At 41.7% G+C, this 16,201-nt stretch overlaps 1 protein-coding gene across 2 annotated transcripts; it reads left to right on the top strand.

The window, feature by feature from the left end:
- The first annotated feature begins 175 nt into the window (after window positions 1-175).
- Window positions 176-13,253, top strand: rab15 (RAB15, member RAS oncogene family). 2 transcript variants are annotated; one of them, XR_006841717.1, is made up of 8 exons: window positions 176-550; window positions 8,091-8,151; window positions 8,652-8,712; window positions 9,633-9,710; window positions 10,309-10,398; window positions 11,048-11,113; window positions 11,280-12,073; window positions 12,765-13,253. XR_006841717.1 is itself a non-coding variant. In XM_046374008.1 (7 exons), exons 1-7 carry the CDS (start codon window positions 427-429, stop codon window positions 11,439-11,441), a joined length of 642 nt encoding a protein of 213 aa, XP_046229964.1. In that variant the 5' UTR covers window positions 176-426; the 3' UTR covers window positions 11,442-13,253. The 2 variants fall into 2 exon arrangements, 1 of the variants encoding a protein (XP_046229964.1); XM_046374008.1 differs by having other exon boundaries at window positions 11,280-13,253.
- The last annotated feature ends 2,948 nt before the right edge of the window (window positions 13,254-16,201 follow it).

The raw sequence follows: 16,201 nt of genomic DNA on the forward strand, positions 1-16,201 counted from the left end.
ACCTCCAAATACATTTCCAGGTTTATTATTTTCATGATATCTTGTTTAAAAAATAGAAATCATGCTATTGTGAAATCATGCTAGAAAAACACCAATATAACCCTCTCTGTTGCACTGAAATCAAGAGGTTCTCAAGCTACCTAAAGCTTTTTATGTTGGTAAGCACCACCGGAAGCGTCATTTCCTCGCCGAGTCTCATTTGACAGCGGTCCGCCGCACCCACTGGGAGCTGGAAGCTGATGTGAGCCCGTAGCATCCCCGTGTCGTTACCAACCGACCCAGCATCAGTGAACAAAAAAGAAGCGTAGCCACAGAGCCTTATGCTGACCAACTGAGCAGACATGGGATGCAGGTGGGGAGGGATTTCTCATCCATCGCTGAGTTAGCTGACTGGGGCTTCTTTAATTCAACACAACATCCAACACTATGGCTAAGCAGTACGATGTGCTCTTCCGACTCCTGCTTCTCGGAGATTCCGGGGTTGGGAAAACATGTTTGCTATGCAGATTCACGGACAACGAATTTCACCCGTCTCACATCTCCACCATCGGTAAGACTTAGCCACCAGGACTTATTTCTTGATCTGTGTTTGATCACTTGCCTTTATCAGCAATCCTAATTGTTTGCGTGGTCTTTCGGCATTTTCTGTTGATTTCATTTGCGCATCACCATCTCTTAATGGCTATTGCATTTTCAGTTTAAATTCTACATATTAGATGCTATCAGGAATTTTAAAAGGCTTTGATCTGATATAATCCGAGCAGTGTATTCATGCATTAAAGAGTCTATGAAACCATTGTGATTGCATTGGTTGGGGAAGCCTGGGGGGGGGGGGGGGGGGGGATCCAGTACTTGGCAGCCATGCAGATGAGTTTAGCAACTATCAGCACTTGGCAGTGACAGTGACATACAAAATAATAGCAAAGGCACATTTTCACATGTGGGAACAGGTTGCGTCACCCACTGAGCTGGGCTCTCGGGACTCCCTCGGCCTGTCAGGAGACTCCAGCTTCCTGGTCAAAAGTGAATAATAGTTTCATTTCAGTATTTTATAAGTTATCTGATTTTTGAGGAATCCCTGACGCAATCTCATGAGTTTCCTGCTGTGGAACAAATCTAGATAAAATAATAAGAGCTGATCGGCAGAAAATTAATCAGAAATTATATTGATTGTCATTTTATTTAAGCTTGATTTCAAGCAAACAACTTTCACGCTTGAACCTTTTCAGATGACGCATAGCTCAAATGATTAATCCATTAAGGGAAGGTTTAGGGCTATCCAGCTGCTCCTTCTTTTAATTCACACCAGAGCAAACTAAGAGCATCTGTTCCTTCCTTTGGTCCTGCCTGAAGATGACAATCGACTCATCAAAGCTGGAGCCGCCTCTTCCCTTACAGTCAGTATGGGCCGTGCAGTATGTTTACCTTCATAGTTAGGATTCAGAGTGCAGAGCATGACAGACGCATTACCGTGCTTCACTTTGATGCGAGGGAAACGAGGATGTACAGTACTACTGTTCTTTTTTCCACATGCTGCAGTGCTGCCTCTCATCTCCTCCTCTGTGTCAGCCGGCCTGTCTTTTCTGAATGTGTGTCCGTACGTGAGATATTTTCTCCCGTCGAGCTCCTTTTCTTTGAGGCAGCAGCTACTTTATGACATTGTTTGCAGTAACTGGCCACAATAAGGAGGAGACGGAACAGAGACATCCGTGTGGCTCGAGCGTCAGTTTGAAGTCAGAGAATACTGTTCAAATACGGTCAGGACAATAAATCATGAAACTGCCGGTCAGGGCTTGGAACTGCAGACACATGAGAGTTGAACAAATCTAACAGAAAAGACAATTAAAGTACAACTGCAACATTAATTATTCACTTAGCATCACTTATTAACATTTTTTTTGGACCACTGGTGTGTCTGCAAGCTTTCATAGCAACTTTGTTATTTTTGAGCCGTCTGACAACATCCCACAGCCACAGCATGAGCATTGAGTTTTAGCCTCATCACTCTGACCTTTTGCAGTTTCGCCTGCTCCAGACATTAATGATACATGCTCACATGTTCACTAAGACTACAGCGTGCTATTTTAAGTTGTGCACCTATAGCACTCTACGGGAAACCTCCTTCCTGCAGGGTCCTGTTTATATCGTACATTGCAAGCTTTTCTGATGTCTCTCACACGAAAAGTTCAGCCTGTCTGCATGTAGTGATCTTTTGGTGCTTTTGTTGCAATGTACCGACTGTGCACAACCACAGCTGGATGCTTAGAAATCAGGCTCTTGTGTCGGTGCAGGCGGTGGAGTTCGGATAATTATGATGGACTGTAAAGTTGTGAGCAGCAGACCGTGTCTACAAGCCATGCTGGGAGCGCTTTCGTGGACCTGCAGTAATTCAGACTGGAAAAAACAAGCCCCGCAAAGTCCAAAGAGAGAGAGAGATCAAGAGTGACCACCATCGGTGTGCTCCTGCCGAGGATCAATAAATAATTTCAAAACCTTCATGGTGACAGGGATATAAATTCTCTCCCATGGCCCCCTTCATGGGTAGCTCCATAATTCATCAGTTCCCGTTACAGTCCACTTGCTCAGTTTTTGCTCTTAATTATCTCGAAAACTGCTGGGACCACTCACCCACAGGGGGTTGTATCAACAAAGCTTCTCAAGTTTTCCGATAAACATTCAAGGATGAGAAGCTGATGAGCATCTCATTTATTATTTTTCTGCTGTCTTGCATAAGAACCAACACACCGAGAGTCGCAGCAAACAGCGTCGTGATGAGTAGATGCAGAAACAGTGTGTATGCATCCAAACATTACTCGTATGTGACTGACGATCATCTTATTCCTAAACCATTAGTATTTATAGGACGCTATAACCGCCATCCCGCTTTTTAGACGCTGGCTGCAGGGATTTGTCCCCTTTCATTTCAGTGTATCCTAGAAGGTTTTGAGGTCAGAGCTCTGTGTGCATGTACACATCCATTGTGCTGTGTTTCACGTTGCTTTCTCATGATCTTTAATTGTTTTTCTTCTTTTTTCTGCGAGAGGTCAATCGGAAACTTTTACATTGATATAGTATATATAGTGCATGTATTTTAACCTTGTGGTTTTGTACAGCATTCCTGCCTTTTTAAAGAAACTGAAGGACGATTTGCATTCACACAATCAAAGCATTTCCCACATGAAAGAAAAAGAGTCGAAACCATCGAATGAGGCCTGCATTCAAATGTGAGCCAGGATTTAAGTTTGTCTTTGATTTGATCCACCATGGCTTTTTTGAAAACAATGTTATACGCAGCAATAGAGATGAAAATAAATAACATACCTGACAATAGGATATGACTTTGCTCTCTGATTGAAGCTCTGATTAAAGCTCCAACTTTCAGTTCCCTTTCAGTGTCTGCAAAAATCAAACTATAGTCCAACAACATTGGCGCAGCAGGAATTCTGATCTCACCTGAAGGACTAATACATCCTCACTCATGCAGGTATCTCATTTTATTTTAACAGGTCAGCGTGCTCCTCCTGAGACTTTCTTCTGGGCCTGAGAGTGTACATTTCTCTGCCAAAGAGCAGCTGTAAAGATGATTTAGTAACGGTATTCATTCACACTGCTGAGTTTAATCTTCCTCGCCGTTACCTCGGCAGTCTCGTCTCAGGGCAGTCTCTCACAGCGCCCGGCTGACAAGCCCGACCCTGCCTCATATCATAGCTCAATAAGCAGCTCCTTGTGGTCCCGGTGGGGTTATGGTCACGGCCTGGTCATACACTCTGCACGCTGCTGCTGCTGATTGAAGAGCTCGTTAGTCTAAAGGGTTGGGCATGGTGCACAGCCACCACAGATGTTTATCAGCTCACAAAGAGGTTCTCAAAGGAACCAGTGGTGTTGTCATGGCTTTGACTTCTTCCTGGTTTTCCAGGAACATAAAAGATGCAACTTATATCTCTGCTATGGAGGTTGTAGCTGTGGTCCTGACTGTTTGTTTAGTCTGTCGGTTAGTGGAGCAGGATATTCAAAACCTGCTTTATCGGGGAACCCTGGTGAGCAAGGGGTGAAGATGTGGACCGTGACACCGCCCCTGGTTTCTCCTTCATTTTCAGTTGCATCCCTGTTGAGTAACAAAGGCGTCAGAAGGCCCTCCAATAATAAATTTAGGCCATGAACCAAAGAATAAGTTTGTTTTTGGGCAATAGCATTATCTGTATTTAAATATGAAAAATCTGATAGTGATATGTTGTCCAGTATTCATTTTTAACACCGATTTACACTGCACTTCGATAACACTGCCACACTTGTGACTGAGATCTCGAAAATGAGGTCAGAATTCATGCAGCTGAACCACATTACTCACAGCCTTCTTCCAAAACCTGGCGCCTACATTACCAACAATGCAACTCAAATGCTGATAGCTCATTTTGAGTTTAGGGTGATTTATTCTCCTAGCGGCTAAAATGTCCTCAATCTGCTGGCCTAAAGCAAAGATAAAGAGCCGAGATCTGCTAACCTCGCATCTCCCTGTCAACCCGAAACCCCCCCAATGTTTTTTATTTTCAAACTAGTACTTTTCAAAATCAGTGCAGTTCCTTGAAGTTTGTTTTACCGAGCAGGACATTTTACACCTGATGAATAAACTCCCCAAAGAAAAAATACGTTTATGAATATATTTCTTACATTAACTCCTGATTCAGATATGATTGCTGTGTTCTCTGGTGTTAAAATTTTGGCATTGTCATCACTTCATAATCATCCCGAGTCATTATACACGTTTCATTTCATACTGTAGGTCAATACAAACTTAATTGTCAGGAACAGATTGATGGCAAGTTTGTAACTGGAAAAAAACTGTTTTGACCTTTTCCTGCGATGCCCTAAAGACAACAGCTGTTGACAATCATCTTCTGCCCTCTGCTAGTACGGATAACCGTGGATGACAGATCCGTTCCCCAGTGAATTTGTGCCAGTGCCAGAGCATCCATCCATCCATCCATTTATGAGCCTGTCACCATTACCTACAGCACTCTGACACGTGTCACTGCCTAATCCGTCTTGCACAGTCGAACACAGCCACCCCGGTAATTAGTCCAGTCAATTTTGGGCGTGTATCCATTTGTTTTTACATGGCTTTCACACTGCTGATTGTGAAATGCTGCCGTGTTAAATTAACTGCTGTCTCTCCTGGCCCATTGTGCTCGTCTCCATTGTCACAGCTCCCTTTCAAGGTTTAGGATTTAACTTTTTTCAGCTGTAACAGCCGAATTATTCTTAAAGCTTACCAGATTCAAGGGCCTGCATTTGGCTGAAAATGTTAAGTTTTTGGAAAAAGTCAGTCATTCATTCAGTCATTTCACTGAGACGATGTGGGATGATGCATAGGAACAAGAGTTGTGGGTATAGAAACTAACAACTCAAAACAATAACTCACTTAAGATTTATGAAACAGTCTGTACAGGATATTTTAGAGTCATTTGTTTTATTGCAGATCTGACTTAAATGATTCGACATCATATAGACAAAAGTATTAGGACACCTGACCATTACACCACACAGTGGCTTTAATAACATTGCATTCTAAATACACAGACAGCTTTGCAGTCATAACAGCCTCCACTCTTCTGTGGAGGCTTTCCACAACATGTTGGAGTGTTTCTGTGGGAATTTGTGCCCATTCATGCAGTAGATCATCTGTGAGGTCACACACTGATGTTGGACCAAAAGGCCTGGCTCACAATCTCCGTTCCAGTTCATCCCAAAGGTGTTGGATGGGGTTGAGGTCAGGACTCTGTGTGGGCCAGTCAAGTTCTTCCACACCAAACTCATCCAACCATGTCTTTATGGAGCTTTGCTTTGTGCACTGGGGCACAGTCATGCTGGAATAGAAAAGGGCCTTCAACAAACTGTTGCCACAAAGTTGGAAGCATAGCATTGTCCAAAAGGTGTGTCTGAATAGTTTTGTCTATATAGTGTTTTGGCTCTTGAATATAACATTAAATGCATGTACATTTAATTTATCCTGTAGCACAAACATTGAGGATGTTTTACACAAACATCCTCAGACTCAGCAGTTGCGCAGCAAGTGGGACTTCTGCTACAGTGATGAATTAAACCCTGAGCTCTTTCGATGTTAGACCTGTAATAAAGACAGACATTTATTTGTGCATTCGCAGCAGCCCGAGCTTGTTGGTTCAGTCATTGTTTGCACTTTGGTTTGCGCTGCTGGAGTGCGCTTGCATCTATAAATCGACCTCATTTTGCTCTTCTCTTACGAAAACAATCAGATTGGTGGTGAGACAATTTATTTGTTTAACAGCAGGAAGCAGGCGGTTTGGGTTGAAGCGTCCTTTATAGTTTTGTAAATATGAAGCAAAATGGGTTCTGTTTGAGAGAGATTTATTCTCCTATAACTTGCCTTTGCAGTCTTTTTCCAGACTTCCTCTAGAGACACAGTATAGCTGGAGAATCCATCTGCCCATATGTGCTTGTCAGCCATTGCTGTTTGCGTGTGTGACTTCTGAATAGAACTTAATGCAGTCTATCTAGAGCTTGACGCTGATGCAGGAAGACGGACTCTTTTTCATTATCTCCTCTCTGTTCTCGAGCCTCAGGCAAGGCAAGCCTCTGATTGTTATGCTGACCTTTCACTTACGGTAGTCTTGGTCTGAGTGCTAGTCGAAGGCAAAGCCCCCCTCACCATTTAAACAAGGCCTCACACTGTCCAGACAGTGAGCTGCAGCCTCCGCGGAGACTTCACTCGACTTGTTCTTAGCAAACGTGCAGTCTAAAAGCAGCCAGTACAGCTGTGGTACATCTGTCAGCTGTTTCCTTATGTCAGACTCTTGGAATATACAAACTTTGCAGAAATGCATCCATAAAAACCACAAGCAGCAGGTCTTCCTGTCATGTGAATCGATCGGAGTCAGTAGCTCTTTCTCTGAGCGTGATGCCGACTGTGACGCATGGGTGCTGAGTGTCAGGTTAATTGGGATGAACTGCTAATTGATTTCTTGGGGATTAGTGTGGTCTGCAGGAGCCTGTGGGTTTGCTTTTTATCGTTTTGAATGCATTAGTCTTAGGAGATGGTCGTTTAGAAGTAAGACAAGATAGAAAAGAAATGAAGACACAGTTAATGGTCAAACTGATACATTTTAACGTGGAATCTTTAAATGGAATCTGATTGTGCTTATTCAACCTTGTTTGTAGAATTAGTTTTAAAGTAGTCACAGGGCTGTAGTTGAGGACCATTGAGGACGCTGAGGTTGTATGTGGAATCAGACTCAGTATTTCTAAGATCCTGAAAAGTTTAGGTGGTGAACTTAAAATGTTTATATAAATTAATTCCCGGGGAAGTCGTCAATGCATGTATTTACATAAAATAATAACATCTTAATGTTCGCTGTTGGCAATTTCTCTCGAAGTACATTGTATGGACAAAAGTATTCAGACGCATACTTAATTAAATTCAGGTGTGGTATGGGACTGTTTTTCAGGGTTTTGGACTCGGCCCCTGACTTCCAGCGAAGGGAAATCTTAATGCTTCAGCATACCAAGACATTTTGGACAATGCTGTGCTTTCAACTTTGTGGTAACAGTTTGGGTCCTGATAGGAACAGCAAATTAGCCCCGCCTGTGATTTTCAGTTTATAAAGAATAGCAAACTCCACTCAGTTGTCTGAAAGAGCTCAGCGATCACTGAGCCCCCTCAACCCCACCCCCATCTGAGCTGTGCTGGTGGTGGGGGTGCTATCGTTTTGCATCTTCTCCCTTCTTACACCTCCCATGTGATCGATGCAGAGCACTGAACCAAACAAAGACTTAGCCTGCTCTCTGGATCATTAGCCCAGCCTTCTAACAGGCTGATTATACAGGGATGATGTGTCTGGTTGTGTTAATGCCCTCTGTGATGTTACAAAGCAGCAGCAGATACTGGTAAAGCCCGGCCTGTGAAAGACATGCTGGGTTAATAGAGTTCAGTGACTTATTGGGTGAGAACATTCAGAACATTTACCATGAGCAGGCTGGAGGAATATCAGGTACATTTGGAGCTCCACCCTGAATGTAGTATTGTGTCTCCTGACCGTATCTTTCCTCTCTTACAGGAGTCGACTTCAAAATGAAGACACTGCTCATAGATGGTATCAAAGTACGCATACAGATATGGTAAGGTGGCGGCACGGGGCACCATGTTGGATTAAGAAAATATTATGATGCATTGAACAGCAGTACTCTTGATACTTCTGACATGCAAACATGGTGTCCACGCTAACTATCACAGCTCATGGTCATGTGATTGATTTTATTCAGGGCTGTAGCCACTGCATTTTGTTTTCTTGGGATTGACCCCAGTGGTTTTAAACTAAATATGTTGACATTTAACTACTTATTTATGTACTTACTTATCACGATAACCATGTAGTGAAAGTCTGATTCTGTGACAGTCGTAATCTGGACCAACAGTTTGACAAAGCCACCCCTAAGCCAGCTCACTTCATCTTTAATCGCTGATGTTTAATTTCATGAGAGGTTTATATTGGTTTAGATTGGACAGATTTTAGCTGTCTGGGCATTGTTTTAAGAGTGGGAGTATGTTGATCTTAGTTTGTCTATAAAATCCTGTCTCTGTGCATGTTCATGGTCGTATATGCTTGCTGTTTTTCCAGGGATACTGCAGGCCAAGAAAGATACCAGACCATCACTAAGCAGTACTACAGACGAGCACAGGTAGTTCATCACAAGTCCTCCTCCTGCTCCTCCATTAATTAAAGCAGAGAAGCAGCATCATAGCTGGGCACAAGCATGTTTTACAAAACACTGAAAGAACACAATGGGGCTTCGAAACATCTAAATACAACTTTTCACGGTGATGAAAAGCCTCAGGTTGACTATGGAGGTATCCGACAAAGGTGATGAATGATGGTGATGTGTAACACTTAACACTGAAAGAATAAGCTCAGCATTGACACAAACTACGTTCAGGTGTTTCTTTGTGTAAGTGGGCTTAAAGCAGTTGGTGTCATAGTCTTACTACAGAGTAGCATAACAAATTTAAATCCAATTTAGTTTTGAAATTGAAGGTTTTACACCTACAAGATTATTCATGCGTTATACTTGACGCCACTGCTGGTGCTCGGATGAACCACTGAAGTGCTTGTAGTAGTGAACTCTCGCAGAGCTGCGACATCTGGCAGCCTCAAAACTTTGTCTAATGATTTGATTTCACACCCATGGTATTCTAAGTCGCCACTACCAGCCCGATGTTGTTGTGTATGGATTTTGTCTTTGCTTTGGGCTGCTTAAGAGGTTAAACAGGCTGAAAATGAGTTGTCCATTTACCAGAAACTGGCAATGAACATGGAAGAAAAGTGACCTGTTCCTGTTTTCTGCTGCACAGCAGTTCATTGAATTCCTCATCCAGTCTCTGGCTTGCAAAGTAAAACAAATTGTTGGTAGAAGCTGCAGGAAATTTGTAAGCGGCAGTCTGGTTTGTTCAAATGTATTGATTTTAAAATGCTGCTTTTAAGGGCCATGAAATTGAGAACATTTATGAAACATGATGCTTTAAAATGCCCTGCTTCTTCTTCTTCTTCTTCTTCTTCTTCTTCTTCTTCTTCTTCTTCTGCTTTTTAAACACCTCCCGTCAGGGAATCTTCCTGGTGTATGATATCACGAGTGAGCGATCCTTCCAGCACATCATGAAGTGGGCCAGTGACGTGGACGAGGTGAGTCACAGAGATTAGGGAATTCAAATCAAAAAATATTTTGTTGTAGAAAGGGCAAAACGATAAGAGCACATCCTGTGCTGAGGCCCAAACAGATGCAGGACACGGTGTGATAAAAACCAAATGCTGTGGCCTGTCGGATGCTGCTGCCTTCCTGTCTTTATTATGTTCCATTTTCATTTTCAGATCCCTGTCATCATATTTTTAAATATTTGGACATAAATATTGGAAGGAAAACATTCTTTCCTTTTGCAGTCACATTTTTCTATTGGCCTAAAGTAGCGATCTTGTCTGCCTTGCTTCCCACTGTCATTTCCCAGATGGTTTTATTCTATTAATTTAGTCATTATAGACCTAATTTCCTCCTTGGGTCTGTTGGAATATATACTCTATTGATCTTGACCTGCATCCCACTGACTTTTAATCTAAGTCTCATTTCCTGAGTGCTGTCACTCCTGTGTTTTCTCCCCCTCTGCATTATCTTGACATTTTGAAATCTCTCTCTCTTGCTATGCCTTTAATTTTATTTTCTATTCTTCTTCCTTATCTGTAAATATCCCTCGCTTCCTTTGCTGCTTCGCATGACAAACCCCTGCAGTATGCTCCCGACAAGGTCCAGAAGATCCTCGTAGGGAACAAGTCAGACGAGGTGGACAAGAGACAGGTGGCCACAGAGCAAGGGATCAAGGTGGGTCAATCGCCGGCTCAGTGTGCTGACTATTTCACTCCCTCAAATCCTTTGGTGTTTCTGGGTTTCTGTGAGTTATATTGGCTCACCAAAAGCTTGTAGCTGTCAGGCTCAATTTGGGTTCAGTAAGAAATTTACGTGCCAAATTTAGCTTTGCATAAAAACTGAAAGCACTTACTTCATCCATCATCCCTGCTCATTTAACAACACATAGGTCTTGTTTTTTTTAATCTGTAAATCTAAAAATGACTCTTTGTGCTTCAGACTGTTATGTATATTATTAAGTCACCACAGCTGTCTGTTTTTTGAGATACATGAGAACATGTTAATTAGTGATCTCTGGAGGTATCGGCTTATCTTGGAAATGTTGGAGAGAGCCAGACAAAATGTCTCTCCTTGTGGACTTGGGGACTGGTATAGAAGCTTTGTGTCTAGACCGCAAACAAGCTCTAAAGGCCATGATGTACCAAGCCGACCTCAGACAAAGCCTGACTAATGCTTCACCTTCTGTTGCCTCACATTTTCCAGCACTTGAACACATCACTACATTCGACTGCAGACAGACCACACTGCCTGTGTGAAAGGACGTACCTAATCAGTTGTCTGCTGTGCTGATTTTCAATTAAATAAAATGTAAACTGTCTTACAGCTGGCCAAGGCTTATGGAATGGACTTCTTTGAGACAAGTGCCTTCACCAACCATAATATAACAGAGGTGAGGTGATCTGGATAGTTAGCTGCTCAAAAAGAACTCATGACATTTTACAGAATAGCATTAAAGCAGTGCATGCAGTCATGGAAATTACTCAATAAATGACTACGCATCTTGTATATTTTGTCTTTCGTCTTGTTGTCATCCGCTTGCTGTGTTTCCCTCCAAGACTTTCACTCGACTGGCTGAGCAGGTGCTTGCAGCCAATAAAAAGGACCTGGATCTTCTCCGGATGTCCATTAATGACGACATTAATCTTGCTGCTCTGGAGGAAGAGGAAGGACTCTGTGACAGTGTGGCAGGCGACCAAGGCAAAAGCTGCTGGTGTTAATGAATAATTTAAGCTAAATATCACCAGACACTTTGCGCACTCTGGGCAAAATGTCTCTCCTTCTGTTTTTAGTTGAAATAAAGAGGGACTTCAAGCTGCAATTTTGAAACCAGCTATGTCCTTCTGTCTCACAGAGCATTGCCAAAAATTCTAATGGGGCATTTGAGAGCCGTTTCAGTGACAAAGGCAGAAAGATTTTGCCACAAATTGCCAAGTGTGTAGTGAAATTTGTCGTGAATTGACCAACTGAAGGTCCAAATGTCAAGGTTTACCTCAGTGGGCCTGAATGTTCATAATCTCGAGCACCAATTTGTGCTCAGTTTAATGTCTGTGATGTAACCAAACACAATCTTTGTCCACTACAATTTCCACCAATTGGCATTCAGTTGAAAAAGCTAAATATGAAACTTTCAGGAGAGCCAACAATGACGGTTTTATCAACTTTTCTTACGTGATTTGTACAGTGTCCTGATCTAGAGCAAAGGTGTAGGGACTGTCTACCACTGACTTGAAATTTTTCATAATGACGTGTTTTCCAAGCGCTGTCTCTCATATTTCTCATAGGGCTGGTGGCCTCTCAAACCAACAGCGTGAGCGCTTACATTTGGCCTTCATCCAGTTGTTTCCTTTATGTGGGTCTTCACACTGCTGCACCCATAGCCTTTCTGTCATTGAATGCATTAGATGTAGTGTAAGAATTTTACCACTAGGGGGTGCTACATGCATTACAAAAACAGCACATGTATTGGTTAGGCATTCAGAGTGAAGCTGTGATAGTTCACAGTTTTTGTTTTGTTTTGTTTTCTTACGTGATAGCTTTTGGTTGTAATTGCACTTGCAGTGGCTACCTTTAATCTGATGAAAGGATTCCAAATATATGCAGTCATTTTACTTTTTTATTTCACTGTTTTCATGCAAATGTCGGCTATACAGGAAGTTTTGCGGCTTGTAATGTCAACCATGTAAGACCGCGTATAATATTTGATCATTTGCAGTCAAGTAAAACAGTGTAAGTTAGTTGATGAAAACACTGAGAACGAAATTATTCAATTTGCCTGTAGCAAAACTGTAGATATTTGTTTTCATTTTATTATCTTTGTAGAAGAGATGATTTGATAACTTCCCATTGCATTGTACATACCAGGTTTTTCAAAGCATCGTAGGTTGGTAGAATCATGAGGATAAGCCATTCATTTATTGTATTGCCATTAGAGGCCTGTGTTAAAAAAGTCCACAGTGATATTCGACATGGTCTGAAATAATCCGTCTGAGAATATAATAATGTCTTGCTCATTCTGTCCTTTTCCTCACTGTTTTGTACAGAGTTCAGTGGAGATGCCGTTTCTTTTTTTTCCGCACCCCAGACAAACCAAGGAACAAGCAAGAGTTTTGCATGCGATCCGCTCTTCTTTCCTTCCTTTTATTGCAACTTCAGTGAAGTTAATAATCATCTGACAGTAATACAAGCAAAGCATTTGACCAGAGTTGCCTGTTGGAGACCTAAGCAGAATGACCATCATTGGATGAACTTTGGCTACATTTTTTGCAACTTAAAATAAATCCTACTCAAAACAATTGTGGATATGTGCACCACGTGAAATGGCAGTATGTTGTATTGAATGATGTCCTGGACTAAGCTCCAGATACACAATGTATTAGTGTTGTTTTCAAGAGCCATTTTTTGTTCTCTTTCTTTTAGACTTCTTCAACTTGTATTTGTGGAAATATATTACATGCAACATGTAAAAATGCAACATGTTATTCTCGGAGAAAAGGTGTCAGATGTTTATGAGTAAATACTTGCAGATATATGAACTTGGTGCCAGCTTGTCTTCTTGGTTGTGTGGGACCCAGGAGCCCAATGAGACAGAGATCCAGAACCACTTATGTCGAAGTCATGAATACTGAATGTCCCTGGGCACTAGGAGAACATGATCTTCATACAAAGACAACACATAGACGGTTCATATCCCCCGAATTAACATTAAACTTCTGGTGCCAAATCATTAAAAAAAATACTCAGATTGATTGTGTTATTTCCCAACTTGACCACTAGATGATGCTGTAGATTCACTCCATCATCTTGTTCTACTCCTCAGTTTGTTCAGAGTGTAAAGCACTTAAACGTGAGAAGTTGTTGGTATACAGTGTTACATAGGAAATATTTACTATGGACAGAAACACAGTTAGCTACCTAAGCATCATGTGACTTTAGACTTAAAATAAATTGAATACTTTAAATAGCCTAAATTGCCACTTTATTCCCAACATGCTTTAAAGTGGTTTTAGTGCACTACACTTTCATTTAGTGCACACAGAGAAATTGCTGTAATATAAAACTATCATTAGTCGCCTGCGATGGGGTTTTCTCAGTAAGAATTAGAGGGAAAAATGCTGCAAAGCTTTTGTTCATCACCTCATCTGAGTCGTTAATGTTGCGAACTCATTAAAGCTCTTCTGGTGAAATCAGCATAACGATGAATATGCATGTGGAACTTTTGTCTGGTTGACAGATATGACAGCTCAGTATCTATCACAAGCCTGCGTGACACACGGACACACGTACAGAATGACACGTCAGCTTGCACACTGACACATAGCGCCCACGCACACCCATGTACACACATATATGTACAAGAGGAGGGAGTTCGGTGTTGTTGTTGTTGTTGTTGTTGGAGGCCATCATCATCGTTTTCTGCAACACAATCCCCTACTACATTACGCCAGGTCTTGCAGCTGTCTGACATTCAGCCATATGGTGTGTGTGTGTGTGTGTGTGTGTGTGTGTGTAAATGACTGAATGTTTGGGAATTGGGGTGATATAACTGTATCTGTGCGTGGGGACGTGAGAAAGAAGGAAATGAAGGAGAAAGGCAGACGAGCCCTCTGATGAGGACGGGTACAGAACACAGAGGGGAGAGTTCATTCATGCTCGCACACTCATTGAGCTTAATGATTTGTACAGTTTTGTCAACATGGAGATCCACTGGCAGGTTGTCAACAGCCAGACTAGAGACAACCAGAAAGGCTGTATTTAGTGTGAATGTGAATTATTTTTCATATATTAGCTGTGGGTGTCAGAATGAAGTTGTGTGCTGGCTTGGACTGACCAGTGATTATTATCTGATTTGCTTGAACGCCACATTATACTCCTCTTACACTGCATTTCAAAGGACAATATTGTACTTTTCAGTCTGCTACAATTATTTCACAGCTTTAGTTAGCAAATACTTTACACACTTTTTGACTTTTGCATACAAAAGATGCAAAGATCTTTTAAAAGCACGCGTGGAAAGATTAATCAATTGATCGATTAATCACCTGACAGAATAATGATTGGCAGCTATTTTGGTAACGATACAAGTTACAAGATACAAGATAGGTTTATTTGTCACACACACAATCATACACGGTACAATGTGCAGTGAAATTCTTTGTGTCCCTGCTACCAAAAAATAGGTAAATAAAAAATTTTAATTTAAAGAAAAAATAATAAAATTAAAATTAAATTTAAAAAAAGTGAAAATGTGCATTATTTACACGATGCAAAGAACATTTCATAGCTCCAGCTTCTTACATAAGATGAGTAACTTACAATGACCTCTCAGTAAACTTTCATTTGTGAACATTTCTGCCTGAGTCACATCAGATAAATTCTCAGCAACTGGTGGCTGATTAACAATGAAGACAGCGACTCCCGCGTTCCCACACTACGTGTATCTTTAGTTTTGTTTTTGTGGGGAGACCCTTTCAGGGCAGAAACTACATTTTGAATTATGAATTCTTCTTAGATGACCACACAGTTTATTTAGAGTCACGAGCAGCACAATCAACAATCTTTATTACATCATTTGATGATGAATTTATGATCAGGCCATCAGAGGCCCCTTCTACACACCCACTCCTGATCCTGAAATACCTGCCCGGCAACTTTAATTAACTGCCGCAGCAAACTGCCAAGAACTCCCCCCCCCCCCCTACACACACACACACACACATTCTGCACTTCCCAGTTTCCTCGCCAATGCCTTCATTCCAAATGGAGCTGTAGCTTTATGGTCACAGCGTGCCAGAGAAATCAGAGGAGAAAATAGACTCTAAATCACACGTTCAGATGTGGCAGTGTAGGTGGAAGGTTTTCGCGTGCAGCCATGTAGCTTTGAATCATTTTGTCCTCCATCTTCTCATACCACCTGTGGTTGCACTGAGCTTTTAAAAGCTACCTGTATTCTGGAGAACCACCTCCATCTTATCCTCTTAAGAAACATCTTAAAAACCAAACTGGCTGGGAGGGGGAAGCCTGCTGCAGAAACATCACCGTACAGTGAACAATAGCAACAAACAAAAGACACTCGACTTTCTCATTGTCATCACCGCTCCAGTGTCACTTTACGGTTTGTTCAAAGAGAAAGAAACATGTAATTAAGATGATGGGAAAGCAGACATGAGAAATTTGGATTGATGGTCTAAATGATGTCGCTACTCTTTCATCATTACATGCTCTGATTCTATTTTCATGATTGAAAACATACAGCACGCTTTATAAGATCAGAAAACGGAAGAAAAGCTAGTAAAGTGACCTGAGTCGAGGCTGCTTTGTTGAAAGCTGTTGTGTTTGTATAACTCAAGAGTGTGTTTGTTAGCATGCGGTTAACTATTTTTAATCACCGCCAAGCAAGACGCTTGTCGGAAGCATGGTGAAATGTGTTTTTGTTGGTGAATCACTGCATCAGCAACTTGTCTCACAGATCAAGCTTTAA

The sequence above is a fragment of the Scatophagus argus genome, chromosome 19, assembly GCF_020382885.2.
Source record: "Scatophagus argus isolate fScaArg1 chromosome 19, fScaArg1.pri, whole genome shotgun sequence".
Taxonomy (NCBI): Eukaryota; Metazoa; Chordata; class Actinopteri; family Scatophagidae; genus Scatophagus; species Scatophagus argus.